This window comes from Oryzias latipes, chromosome 11 (genome assembly GCF_002234675.1).
Source record: "Oryzias latipes chromosome 11, ASM223467v1".
NCBI classification, from domain to species: Eukaryota; Metazoa; Chordata; class Actinopteri; order Beloniformes; family Adrianichthyidae; genus Oryzias; species Oryzias latipes.
In genome coordinates this window covers 16,665,702-16,678,670 of record NC_019869.2, presented here as the reverse complement: position 1 = coordinate 16,678,670, position 12,969 = coordinate 16,665,702, and the positions used below count along the sequence as shown (strand labels likewise).

General features: G+C 40.8%; 1 protein-coding gene across 1 annotated transcript in view; it reads right to left on the bottom strand.

Moving 5' to 3' along the window:
* The window catches only part of LOC101156340 (POU domain, class 2, transcription factor 1), a 62,333-nt gene that overhangs the window by 6,881 nt on the left and 42,483 nt on the right, over positions 1-12,969 (bottom strand). The window contains exons 2-15 of the mRNA XM_011481010.3: positions 11,680-11,745; positions 11,543-11,571; positions 11,333-11,386; positions 8,410-8,565; positions 6,306-6,560; positions 6,095-6,209; positions 5,098-5,189; positions 4,487-4,738; positions 4,262-4,403; positions 2,293-2,441; positions 1,916-2,113; positions 1,741-1,789; positions 1,094-1,232; positions 128-201 (exon numbers count right to left, since the gene is read on the bottom strand). Coding sequence (XP_011479312.1) covers positions 128-201; positions 1,094-1,232; positions 1,741-1,789; positions 1,916-2,113; positions 2,293-2,441; positions 4,262-4,403; positions 4,487-4,738; positions 5,098-5,189; positions 6,095-6,209; positions 6,306-6,560; positions 8,410-8,565; positions 11,333-11,386; positions 11,543-11,571; positions 11,680-11,745 — 1,770 coding nt within the window. The remainder of the gene's footprint in view (positions 1-127; positions 202-1,093; positions 1,233-1,740; positions 1,790-1,915; positions 2,114-2,292; positions 2,442-4,261; positions 4,404-4,486; positions 4,739-5,097; positions 5,190-6,094; positions 6,210-6,305; positions 6,561-8,409; positions 8,566-11,332; positions 11,387-11,542; positions 11,572-11,679; positions 11,746-12,969) is intronic.

The window sequence follows — 12,969 nt, the reverse complement described above, 5'->3', positions numbered from 1 at the left end:
CTATGTGCTCCAGTCATCTAAGACTTTGCAGGGGGGTGGGGGTACAGAGGGGATAGAGGGTGAAACAGGGAGGGGTCTTTAGAAATGGAGACACGAATACCCGATGGTGGCCAGATTGAACACACACCTTGCATGGTAGCCAGGGGATTACTGCCAATGAGGGCCTGGTTCATCCCTGTGCTTACTCCCATCATTGTGTTCCTGAAATGTGGATGGACAACACATTCACACAAACGCAAACACACACAGACATTCACACATGAAGGGAGACGGTTTGCAGGTCAAATAATGTCAGACAAAGAAACGCAAAGGGAACAAAATAATTTAATGCGGAACATATCCTTAAAAGATATTCTTTTTACATGTCCTTAAAATGATTAATGTCCCACTTCAATCATCTTTTCATCCATGGTCTTTTAATGAAGATTATGTTGTGTTGTTTTCCAGGATATAGTTTCTACAGAGCGGCAGAAGTTCATTTAAAATTTGCTTCTGAGTTGTAGGTAAGACTATTGGCTGAAGTAAACCTGCCCCCACTTACCGTTATCCATCGGTTTATATGCTTTCCTTCTAGCCTACGGCCTCTCACAACCCCAACCTAACATTATTGGTGGAACAAAAATGGTGAGCAATATCAGAGCTATCCAGGTGTACAGTTTGGATCCAGATGTCAGCTCAGACAGGAAAAACAAAGACGTACATGGATTTATTTGTCTGCAAGTGGATGCATAAAAAAAAAGAGGAGCAGGGAGCTTCTGGTACTCCAATTGTATTTTCTATGTGACAACTAGAAGTCTTTTCAAACAGCATTTTAGCTGTTCCAGATTTACAACACTTTGAATAAAAAAATACTCAGAAATGCAATTTTAATCTTAATTTTATTTATATATTTCCTCCATCATCAGAAAAATTCTATAAGAACACGTTAAAAACATCAAAAACGCAATTGTCATCGGAAGGGGTCTTTAATAAAAACTTGAAATTACATTTTAGTTTTTAAATATACGTTTATTTTTATAAAGCCTAACTTGATCTTTAAATGATTAATCTCCTAGATTTAATTTTTCTTCTCTGTGTATCATTACTGACTCACCCAGTGTTGAGCCCTGAGCTCCCAAAGTTGGGTGGGGCCGGGCTGGCTGTGCTATGAGGAGGCGGAGTTGCAGAAGAGGAGATGGTGGCGGAGCTGACCGGAGTCATGGGGCAGGATGCTGAAGGTGAGGGGCTGGCGCCTGAGAGTAGAAGCAGACGGATGAAGATTTGTCAGTGGGCTGTCGCCGGGACCAAAGAGTCATCATTAGTGAACAAGTCTGGTCTTTCTCTGCCGTCTGGATCCACTCGGCATCCGACTCCATGAAAGTTGTAGCTTCTTTGGCGTTGACCCAACAGACCAATACATTTTCAGCTGTGTTTGTTACCTGTCAGGTCATTTGTCACGTTTGTGATGTCTGGGACAGCTCAGGCTGTAGCCCCAGTCTATATATCACCAAGATGAGTCATTGAGGCAAACAGCTGCTGCACTGCCACCGTGATGTCAATAAAGCTTCATTGTTTTCTACTTCTCACTTTCTGTCGCAGAAATCATTTTTTAAGTGATGACTCCTCAGTGTTTCATCAAATCAACAGAAGTCAATAACAACACGGACAGATCGGTGTCTTGTAAATATGTCAGGAGCAGTTCAATCTTTCCCTCACCAAGCTTTGGGTTCAAAACTGAGAAACAAAGTAATTACTGCTCACCTGTTGTGCTGAGGCTGGTGGTGACCTGGGACAGACCCTGACTCGATATCTAGACATGGAATAAGAGGACAGAGAGAAATTCCATCTGGCATCAAACAAAATATCAGGTCAATGTCTGAAATAACACAATTTAGACTCAAAGCGGTGGAAGGGTATTCATGCTGGAGGGTGGTACCATGTGTGGGCTGTAGCAGGGGGCTTTGTGCGTCACGACAGGTGAAGTCTGGCTGGGTAGAGGAGGGGTGGTGCTGCTGGACGGGTTGATGCGCTTTTCCTTCTGTCTACGGTTGCAGAACCAAACGCGAATCACCTCCTTCTCCATGTTGAGCTGCTCAGCCATCAGCAGGATTTCCTCTGACGTGGGCTTCTGGTTCTGAGGGAAAAAAAGTCAGTAAATGTTCACCCTAACATACCCATTGCTGGTATTTAAAGTCGTTTACTGTTGTCTTATGACTTCATCAAGCTGAAGCCTTTTTTAGAAAGACCAAAACATCCATGTAGTTTTTCCACGTGAGTCTTTTGTTTTTCTGGCAGGCCTCTCAGAGTGCGTACCGTGCTGAAGTTGCGCTCTAGGATCACTCGGACATTGGTCTCGATGCTGGTGCGTTTCTTCCGGCGCCGTCCTGGCAGACCCTCCATGCCCATCAAGGGAGAGGAGAGGGAGGAGGGACTTGGCAGCATGCTGTCCACGGCCATCGTTTCTGCAAGAAAAGTAGAGGAGTGAAAAGATGTGAAGAAAAACAACCGGCGGGTGGAGTGAGGAGGACCGAGGAGAAATGAGGGGTGATCAGAAAGTCATGGGCTGTTACATTGCCCTATTTCTGTTGTTTTCTACTTTTGGTTTGTATTTTCCGTTTTTGTTTTCTTATATATCTTCTGAGCTGGAGGTTTTCTGTTTTTCTTTTCTTCTGCCATCTTTGCAGATTTGTGCCTAATTGTCCAGAGCACCTAACTGAGTGAGGATTACCAGGGCAACATTTAAATACAGAACATCTTCTTTAAGATAACCCCCTCCCCCCAGTTGCCAGTAATAGAACTAAACTCTCTTCACTGTTTATACAAGTTTTGGTACTTATAATTGGGTTATTTTTGTGTAAATCTTTTTTTTTTCTGTACATAAATCTCAGATTACTCTCATTCTTGGGACTCTGGGTGAGTCGTTAGGGCATTTCATTTGATTTTGTTGCCTTCATGTTACATCTTTTTACAATCCCCTAGACTGGGGTGTAAGATGGGCACCGTTTCTGCATGACAGAAATACAAAAGAAAATCTCTAACTGTGCAGGAATTATTTGAAACTGATTTTATAAATAAAAGGTCTAAAAATGTAAGTACAGGTAAGTTTTGTAGATTTAAAGGATCATGAAGGCATCATTTTTTATAGAGCTTTCAAAAGATGCATACAAGTAAGACCATTTCACTGCTTAGTGGAAATAAGTAAATTAATGTTTAGTTTACTTTTTTTTTTCTCTCTTTTTTAACTTGTCCTGTCCAACAGCTAGGCAGGCAGATGAGAGCTGAGGGCCTCTTGTGTTGGACATATTTTACTTTAACAACAGGGGTTATTAATCTTCAGACAAACCAAAGGTATGTCTGAATAAACCCCTTTTGTAATTGAGGCCAAACTTTATTAATTTCAACCATGTTTGAAAATCTTTGGTGTTGGACCGGACGGAAAAGGAAAGGAGGGAAGAAGAGAGAGGGATGTTAGAGAGGGGAGGGTGATAGTGAGAGGGGGGGGTAAGACCATGAAGCAGCATAGAGCAGACAGGTTTACTGATTGTTTATCATTACGGTACAGTTCAAATGTAGTACAAAAAGGGCGGGGCCTGTCCACACACACTCAAATGTTATCAACACACCTGCTAGCTGCAAAAATGTCCACATGTCAACATGTACACAAAACAGATAGTGTTCACAAACGCATACCTATGCCTTTAAACCAACTAGTGTGAAATCTTTCATTCATTCAATCATGCAAACTATTAGTGCAAAGGTGAGCTAACGCCTGTGTTCAGGTGAGTGTTTATGTTTTTCTAAAATGGATGGTGGAATGTGAAAAGAAGGAGGAGGAGCGCCCAGCCACCCCCACACCCAGACCCCCGCCGCAGCAGCAGCGGCAGCCGGAATCCCCCCAACGCCACACGGGAACAGGCAGGGAACAACCGCCCCCCGGGCGACCAAGACCGCCACCCAGGCCAGGGCCAGCAGGACCGCCGCGAGGCCCCCAGAGCCAGAGAGCAGGGAGGCGCAGAGGGAAAGAGAGCGCTGCCCCAGCCCAACCAGGAAAGCAGCCCCCCCGCTGCGCCGGGAGAGCCCAACGCAGGGCCCCACCGGAGAACGACGCCCACAGCCCCAGACGAGCACCCCATAACCACCCAGGAGTTCCGGTTTACTTAAATCAAAAATATAAGTATTTTTTAGGATTTAAACCCAGTATTGCTCTCTTTTAAAAAGGATCAGGACATCTTTAAATCAAAGGATCACTGTGTAACCTCTGCTCCTCCAGCCAGGAGCTCACCTGCGTCACTCAGCCATTTCTCCAGCAGCGGCTTCAGCTTGCACATGTTCTTAAAGCTCAGGTTGAGAGCTTCAAAACGGGAGATGGTGGTCTGGCTGAAGTCGTTGCCATACAGCTTCCCCATGGCCACGCCAACGTCACCCTGGTGAGCAGAGAAATTTAGAGTAATCACAACAAAGGTCAAACCCCCACCCCAACCTCCTTCTCCACTCATCGGTGCTCCACCTGCGTGAATCCCAGCTTTATGCGTCGTTGTTTGAAGGTCCGGGCGAACTGCTCCAGCTCCTCTAGGTCGCTGGGCTCTTCACCCATGTGGGCCCCCTGACCTGCTGGGGTCAGGCTGGAGGATAAGGAGGCGGCCATGGCACTGCTGGAGGCAGAGGTGGCTCCAGCAGATGTCACAACGCTGCTGCTTCCGCCAGGAAGTGCAGCGCTCCCGCTGCTGCCGCTGCTGCCCACATCGCTGATCTTATCTCTCTGCAGAAAATATTCACTTTAACCTAAACTCCACCCGGATTAAATCCTTTACCATACAAATTAATGACCTTCTGAATTCTTATACTATTTACATTTACATGTATGCTTACGTGGTTCCCAGATGCTTGCAGGGGGGATTTTTGATTGATGGATTTATTTCAAGCATTGTAGTCAAAGACATGAATAACTGAATGCTTAATATGGTTCCAACTGATACAATCAGCTAGATTTATCGGGTCAAAAATTAAATTTCTCCCTCAGCTATATAGAAACAAAAAAAAAAAAAACACGAAGAAAAACATAGCATAGATTTTCTACAAGTCCTATCCCTTCTTTTTCCCCATGCGGAGATTTCCCACCTGTGCTTGGAGTCCCATTCGAGGGGGGGTTGTTATCAGTCCCCCGGCGCTTTGCTGAGGTAGCTGGATCAGATTGGGAGTTGAAAGCAAACCTGGGAAAGGAAAAGCAACTGGTTAAAAGTTAAAAGTTCAGCTCATTTCAGTGGAGGCAGATGAAAGCGTCTACATCACAGTTTTGCTGAAAGCAGAAATTTTATAAACTTAAAAATGCTCTAAAATTCCAGCATTCACCGTTCTCAATGATTGTCATTAGTAAAACTGATTTTAAACCAACATTTTCACACGAGTGTTTGTTGCATTTATTAACATTTATGTCATGATGTACTTTTTTCAAACCAATGCAATACTTTTTTAAATACTTTTGCTCAGGTACAAGGATGTTTAGAAATGTCTAATTTATGTGTCTTGTTTTGAGTTGTCCGACACTTTAATTATTGATTTGTGGTTAAAAAATATTCTGTTAACAAACTAAATAGTTTTTGAGAAAATTAGAAAATATAATAGAATGTAAGAATCATTGAATGTTCTCTTGCTTTCATTTGGAAATCACATTTTGTAATTTTGCAGACATGAACAGAGAATGCAGGCATATAGTTAAAGACCCACTCCGATAAAAAGAGTGTTCTTGGATAAAATATTAAAAAAATTAAGCCAAAAATTATATTTCTTTATTCAAATCGTCGAGAACCAGGAGCAGATGAATAAATTGAGCGTATTGGTGACGTTGAACTATACTCCGCCGGCTAAAAGCTCCTTAGTCTGAGCTCTCCGTAACAGGGAGGGGAAGGGGGGGCGGGTTTCTCCATGCCAACTGTCCTGCCCACAAACAGAGGCAACTTTTTAATGATCTCCTGCCGTTCTGCAGAAACTCTGTCAAGAAAACGACACAGGTTTTTTTTTGGGGCTAAAAACAGCATAATCATAATTGAAAGACCACTGGGAACACTTTTCAGAGTGGGACTTTAAGGTTGCTGTGCTGCAGCGGCTGCTTCCTCACCCTGCTGTTGCTGCTGAGCCTGCGTTGGCTGCGACAGGAGGAACTGGGCAGGAGACTGGAGGGGATGACCAGGCATCAAAACCAGCTGCTGGAGCTGCAGCAGCTGCTGGATGTCCTGCAACACAAAGTCTCGATGAAGAGCTTATAATTTAAGGAACAGATAGATAAAAAAAAAAAACGCTTCCGGGAACTTTATATCTGCTGATCGTACCTGTGCTGTGAGCTGGATCGGCTGTGAGAGGGCCAGCTGTGGAGGGGCGGCCTGCACTGCTTGTTCCTGTTTGGTCGGCTGCTGCTGCTGGGATTGCGTTTGGTTCTGCTGCTGCTGGTTGGCTTGCTGCTGTGCAGCGGCTTGGGCAGCATGAGCGGCATGGGCGGCGTTGGACTGCTGAACGGCCGCTGCTAGAAGCTGAGCCTGAGCCTGTTGAAGGAGCAGCTGCTGCTGGGCCGGAAGGAGAGCGGCAAGCTGGGAGTGAGCCAGAGGAAGAGGAGGCGAGGAGGAGAGATGAGGATGTAAACATGCAGCGATGAGAGGAACAGGTGCCAGGGGATGGGCAGAAGAGCACAAGTGACAGAAGAACGAAGGATGGATGAAGGAGTGATGGGGGAGAAGGGAAACATATCAGCAGAGCATTCCCAGAACAGTGGTGTTTGTGAATCTGTTAGCAGAAAGAGACAGCATGCCAGAGCAGGAAAGCAGGAACCGTCACCTTCTTTACGCAACAATGGTTCACTGTCACATAAAGGAAATTGAAGTTTTTCCACAAAAAGTTTTTTTTTTTATTACTTAAGAGAAAAACCTTTCTGTCTGTTGGAACATATTACTCTGTGGGTATGTTAGGTCACAAGAAAAAAAGTTTTTAAATTTTTGTTTGGTCTTCAAGATTTCCTTTTTTGAATGCTGATCTTCTAAGTCAACCGTTAAAAAAAAGAAACCTAATGGGTTTAAAAAAACTTGATAATGATAAATTACATTAATAAAAGCTCATAGAAAACCCAATTTCTATCTGTGCTTTTACTATTATCAAAGCATCTGAAATCAAGATGTTTATTTGCATAAAAATCAACTTTAGCCCTCGCTTTTAAGCGTGAACTGCAGGTGCTGAAAATCTGAAAGCTTCCCAAGCTCCTTAGACATTTCTAACGATCTGAAATGGATTATGGGGCTGTCAACAAACAGTTTTAATATTTCAAGTGATAAAGACCTAAAACATTCAAGTCAGGTGTTTATTTCATTTTGGTTTTTTAAACAACAAATATGACGTCACAAATTTTCCGAAGTAAAAAACTTTTTACAAAGACTATTTATGAATCCGCTGAGTTCTGAACATGAAAACTTGGATGTTTAATAAAAAATAAATTTAAATATTTTTTCTGTCACATGAAAAATCGTTCAAATGCAATGAATTGTAGCTTATATTCGCATCGATGCACACTGCGTTTTCGCAGAGACTTCAGGGAAATTTCCAGGTAACTGGATTTTGGAGCTGTAGATTCGGACAGCACTACAAAACGGTGTATGCACTATGTTGTGCACTATGTAGGGACGAAATTCGGACAGAGCGCCCTTTGTGATGAGCAAAAAAAAAGACAGAAAACCAAAAAGGCTCGACTTATTCCTTATAACATCACACAGAGAGGTAAAGTCATATTTTGAGCTCAGTCCTAAATAATTAATTGTTTTTCACATTTGTCTCACTGCCAAATTCCCCTGTTAATTTCAGATTCATTACATCATTATTTTATTATCGCTTTCCTAACTCTATTTACAGAAGACTGCTGCCTTTCTTAACAGGTCTTTCCATTTAAACAACTAAACTGACTAAAGGTGCAACTTAAACAATAAAACTCTAATATTGTTATTTTTTTTTTATTTAGCAAACTCCGACAAGAAGAACCATTTTCCTAAAGGAGGCAGGCAGGGTTTTGGCCCAAAAACAGCAAATGACTGCTGACTGCTTTATCCGTTGACTAAAAGAAAAGAAAAAATGGCGGTAATTGCAGAATTAATCCATAGATTTGACATATAAATAAATAAAAAATGCATCTTGCTTGTGTTTGAAAGTCCTTTTTCATTTATAAATCTAATCATAGCCAGTAAAAAAATTTTTTAGAATGTATTAACTGTGTTTTAAGTGGGAAAAAAATCATGCAGCCAGTAAACAAAACAGACAAACAGAAACAGACAGCGTGCTGAACCACACAGGGTATAACACACCTTTCAGAGTCTAAAATTTGCCTTTCCTCTTATGTGATTACTGTTCTTCCAGTGTTCACAGTACATAGCATTGCATTTATTTGGTGTCATTTCTCACCCCTGCTAGCTGACTGCCAGCGAGCATCAGCTGGGTGTGGTGGTGCTGAGCCTGCTGCTGCTGCTGCTGGTGCTGCTGCTGCTGCTGATGCTGCTGGGAGGGAGGCACGGGAGGAGCGATGCTGTGCGTCATCTCAGATCTCTCTTCACTCTTTCCCTGAGAGAGAAGACAAATATACCTTTACAGAGAGTCATTTTAAGAGTGTATTAATGCCTGGATCATGCTCCATCACTTTCCACACTGACACACTAAGATCTCGGGGGCTGATGTACTCAGCTGCCGTCATCCATCACTGCTTTGATAACTTCCTCCTCGGTGAGGATGTTAAAGAGGATCCGGGAGGAAAATACATGTTCTAATGATGCACAAAACTTGAGGTTTGCCTCCTTTATTCAAAAGAATTGAACTGTTGGGTTGAAGGTGTAAGGTTTGTCTTTCTAATTCACAGAAATAGACTCAGAGGAGGAATATTTTCCTCACAAATCCATGTTGAACTTGCTGCTTATCACCCTCTCCTGGATTGTTTCCTTTCTCCAAAAGGACAAGTCAATTTTTCTGGCTTTTATGGTGTCAGAAAAATCCAGCAGGCGTTGACCTCTGACCCCCCAGCTGTCATTACCTGCAAACATCCCTGTCATTTCTCATCCATCACAGCAGCTCTGAGCTTTGTGTGTCAGTCACTCAGTGTCACCTCATTCACATCCTCTTTTCTTTCTGCTTTTTTCTCTGCGGGCTCCTTTTCTTCGCTGCAGAGCAGGTGAGCACAAAACCGTGTGATATCCTGCCTACAACAGTTTCACTTTGGCAGCAAGCAAAGTGACACAGGACAGATGGAGGGGGAAGAATCAGACATCCATTTATGCCGGATACCGTTTTTATTACATTTGTCGCTGAAACCAGTTACGGACACAATCAAATAAATTCAACATTTTTTAATTCAAGAGTTCATATAATTTTAAAATTAAACAAAGACACCACTAAAGGAACCTTTTTTTTCTCTCAAAAGGATTTAAAAGAAAAAAGATGCAAACATGAAGCCTCCAGATTTTGCTATGAAAGAAACCAAGCAGACTGGGTCCCATTATCACAAAAAAGCAGCAAAGTGAACTTTTACAAGATAGATGGAGACTCAAAACCAAAACTTTACCATCCCTCTGGACACAAGAAGCCCCACCCCTTCCCCTGTACTCATCAGTGGACCTGAAGAAACTACCAGGAGACCCAGAGTTCCTGAAGATTCTCCTGCACCAACATTTCCTAAAACTCACAATTCAGCATTCTAAAACAACCAGCTGCGCCCTCCTTTACACCCATTTCAAAATTGCTGCATTGGCTCCCTGTGTGATTCAGGATTGATATTAAAGTTTGTTTATTGGTTTATAAATGTTTTCATGGTCTTGGACCGTTGTACCTATCTGATATGGTTTTACAGTACAGTACAGTATGAGCACCTTGCAGACCTTAAGGTCCTCTGGTACCGTCATCTTCATTCTTCCTAAAGTTAGAACCAAAACTTAAGGTGAGGCTGTGGAACAGCCTCCCGGACTGTTCATGTTTTTACAGGAAGGCTCAAGACCAACCTTTGTAATCTCAAGATTCAAGATTCTTTTATTTTTCACATACAAAGTTATATTTAGCAAATACAACTAGTAGTGAAATGTAACCCAGGTCCACTCCATGGACAGTGCAAAATACAGAAAAAGTCAAATAAAATAGAAATAATAATCTGGCTTTTAGCTGAAATTTAGAAACATATATTTTTAACATTTAAATAATGTTAACTCTTTATACTTTTTTCATGATCATTTGATTTTGTGACTGTGTCTATATTTCCTTTAAGGTCTACTTATTTCTATTTTATTTGACTTTTTCTGTATTTTACTCATTTTAGAGTAGTTTTAACTCCAGTATTGGTGGATCCTCCACACAATGGTCAGCTATTCTCGTTGTACGGGTCACTGCAGTGGGATATTCCACTTCTGGCTGCTTGCTTTGATTAGGGGGTATCTCATGGTGATGTCCTCTGTGATCATGAATCGGTCCGTCTCTGGGATAGACAGTTCCACAAATCATCACTTCCTCACATCAGCATCAAGCCAGGTTTCCATTCTGGTTTTTTATTTATATTTACACTTTGGGTTTTACTCATGTGTCATTTTATATTTCATTTTGTCGGGTACGAGGGGTCAGGAGGGTTGAGGGCATTCTGTGTTTTATAATTTTATTTTTAAACATCTAAAACCACTTTTTTTAACTGCTGTTTAACAAGTGCTTTATAAATAAAGTTTAACTTTGAATTAAACTGAATTTGAATCCTCATTATTCCATGTTAAACCACTTCATTTATGACAAAACTGTTTTTTTTTAAATCTACAAAAACAATAATTTACCAGTACATAAAAAAATGATACATGGTAATAACATTTATAAAGAGTAAATAAATAGTCATCATGAGGATCCGCATCAAAGACCAACACAGGAAAAAGATACAAGAACTCCAGTTTTTTAGAAAAAAAAATCAAATTTAAGGTGAAAAAACAAAACTAGGCTGCTGCTGGGTTATCACCAACACATGACTGATTGGTTTAGTTCAAAATATTTCTGTTTACCAGCCATGTGGCCTTTTGGTAAAGTGTACACCCCAAGACTGAAAGGTTGTGAGTTCAAATCTATGGACATACGTAGAAAATGGGACCCAAAGCCTCCCTGCTTGACACTCAGGGGTTAGAGGGGTGGGGGCGGGGCGGGGTGGTGGTGGGGTGTTAAATGGTTCCCAAACTGTGTCTCCAGCTCACCGCTCCCAAAGGGCATGGGTCAAATGGGGAGAACACATTTCACACACCCTGATGTGTGACAGTTACTAGAACTTTCACTTGGTTAGTAAGCAGTACTTTAACTGCCATGTGTTTTGACTGTAGCTCACCTTGGTGCCAGTTGAGGGCGAGAGGCTGTAGGGGCTGGATTTTATCGTCTGAACCTAAAAATTTAAATAATTTCAAATTAGAACTTGTTAAAATCTTCAAAAGTCAGACAAAAAACAAAATGTTTTTCTTGCATGAAAGCCTTAAGGAGCATCAGCATAATTTATTTAAAGATTTAACTTGACTTTAATAACAAACAGGGAAATGCCAACCTGCTCATCAGGGCTGTTTCTGTCAGAGTCTGAGGAAAAATACACAGAATAACAAAATCCTGTATTCATGCATATTCTCATGAATGAACTCCTTAATGTCTCAGTGAAATATCTAGTGGGTTGATATGTGGTTGTACCTGAACTATCCCCTGGGTAGTCCACTCCAGGCTTCTCCTCCCCTGATGCTTTGGCCATCTTGATATCTGTAGGAAACACAAGCAGATGCACATCAGTGGAGTGCAGGAAATACAACAAAAAAAAAGCCCAGACAGTAAAGGATGTGCTTTAGCACAAATAAATTAAACTAAATGCAAATAAGTAGAAACTTATGTGAAATAACATGAAACTAAATCTCCTGGGGGTCATTTTTTAGAAAAAGATTACGTAAATCAAACAAAATCTTAATTTAAGAGCTACATCAGCGTGACAAACATACCACAAAGACAACAATTATTTCAAAAAATGAAAATATGGAATAATCAGAAACTTGATTCAGATGTGCTGGTTGCTTCTTGTAGCATGTGGATGCAAAAATGTCACAGAAGAATGAAAAAGGGTCCAGCAGAAAGCTCAAATGGAAAATAGAGTTTATGTATGAGTCATCTGGATTGAGATGAACAAAGTAAAGAAAAGCTTATTTACACACTATTTGGTTCCTATTTTTAAAATGCAAATACTCTAATTATCTGAAAAAACCCAGACTGTAATGAGGATGGGCAGTGCAACCTGGCAACCGAAGGGTTTTCTAAATTTTTTGATATTTTGTCATCAAAATTATCAAAACTCTGTTCTTTCATGAGTAAAACTACAGATTTCTTTTTTTTTTAAAAACTGATTCTCTATTAAAATGGATTTATACTCATTTTAGTCCTCAGTAGTCTCTGAACTCACGGGTGTGTTTGCCAATCACATTGGTTGTTTACAATGACGAAAGAATGAGACCGACCCCATCTGTATAGTTTTTCTTCAAAGTTTAATGTTAAGGTTAAAAAGGTTTTGAGCTTGAAAATATTTGTTTTAAAACACATATAACAAGAGCTATGACACATATTTGTGATGCTTAGAATAAATCTTTGAAACATTGTATATTGTTTAGTGGAGCTTTGCCTGATTTAATACATTTTTACAAACTTCTTTTGCATTTTATTTTGGATTTATACATTTTAATATTGTCTCTACACATTTGACCATTGTTATATAGCATAAAAATACAGTTTGATTTCAATTTTTGCAGGAAAAAAAATAACATATTACTAATCAGAATAGAGTGGACAGTTTCAAGTTCATTATGAAATGAATGTGTAATATAATGTAATATAATTAGAGAAATCTGGAGTTGCACAAAAGCTGATTTAAAGATAAATTAAAAGAGCAAATTGCTAAGAAGTAGAAAAAGCTCAAAAAAGCCCTGTACTACAATGGGTTAA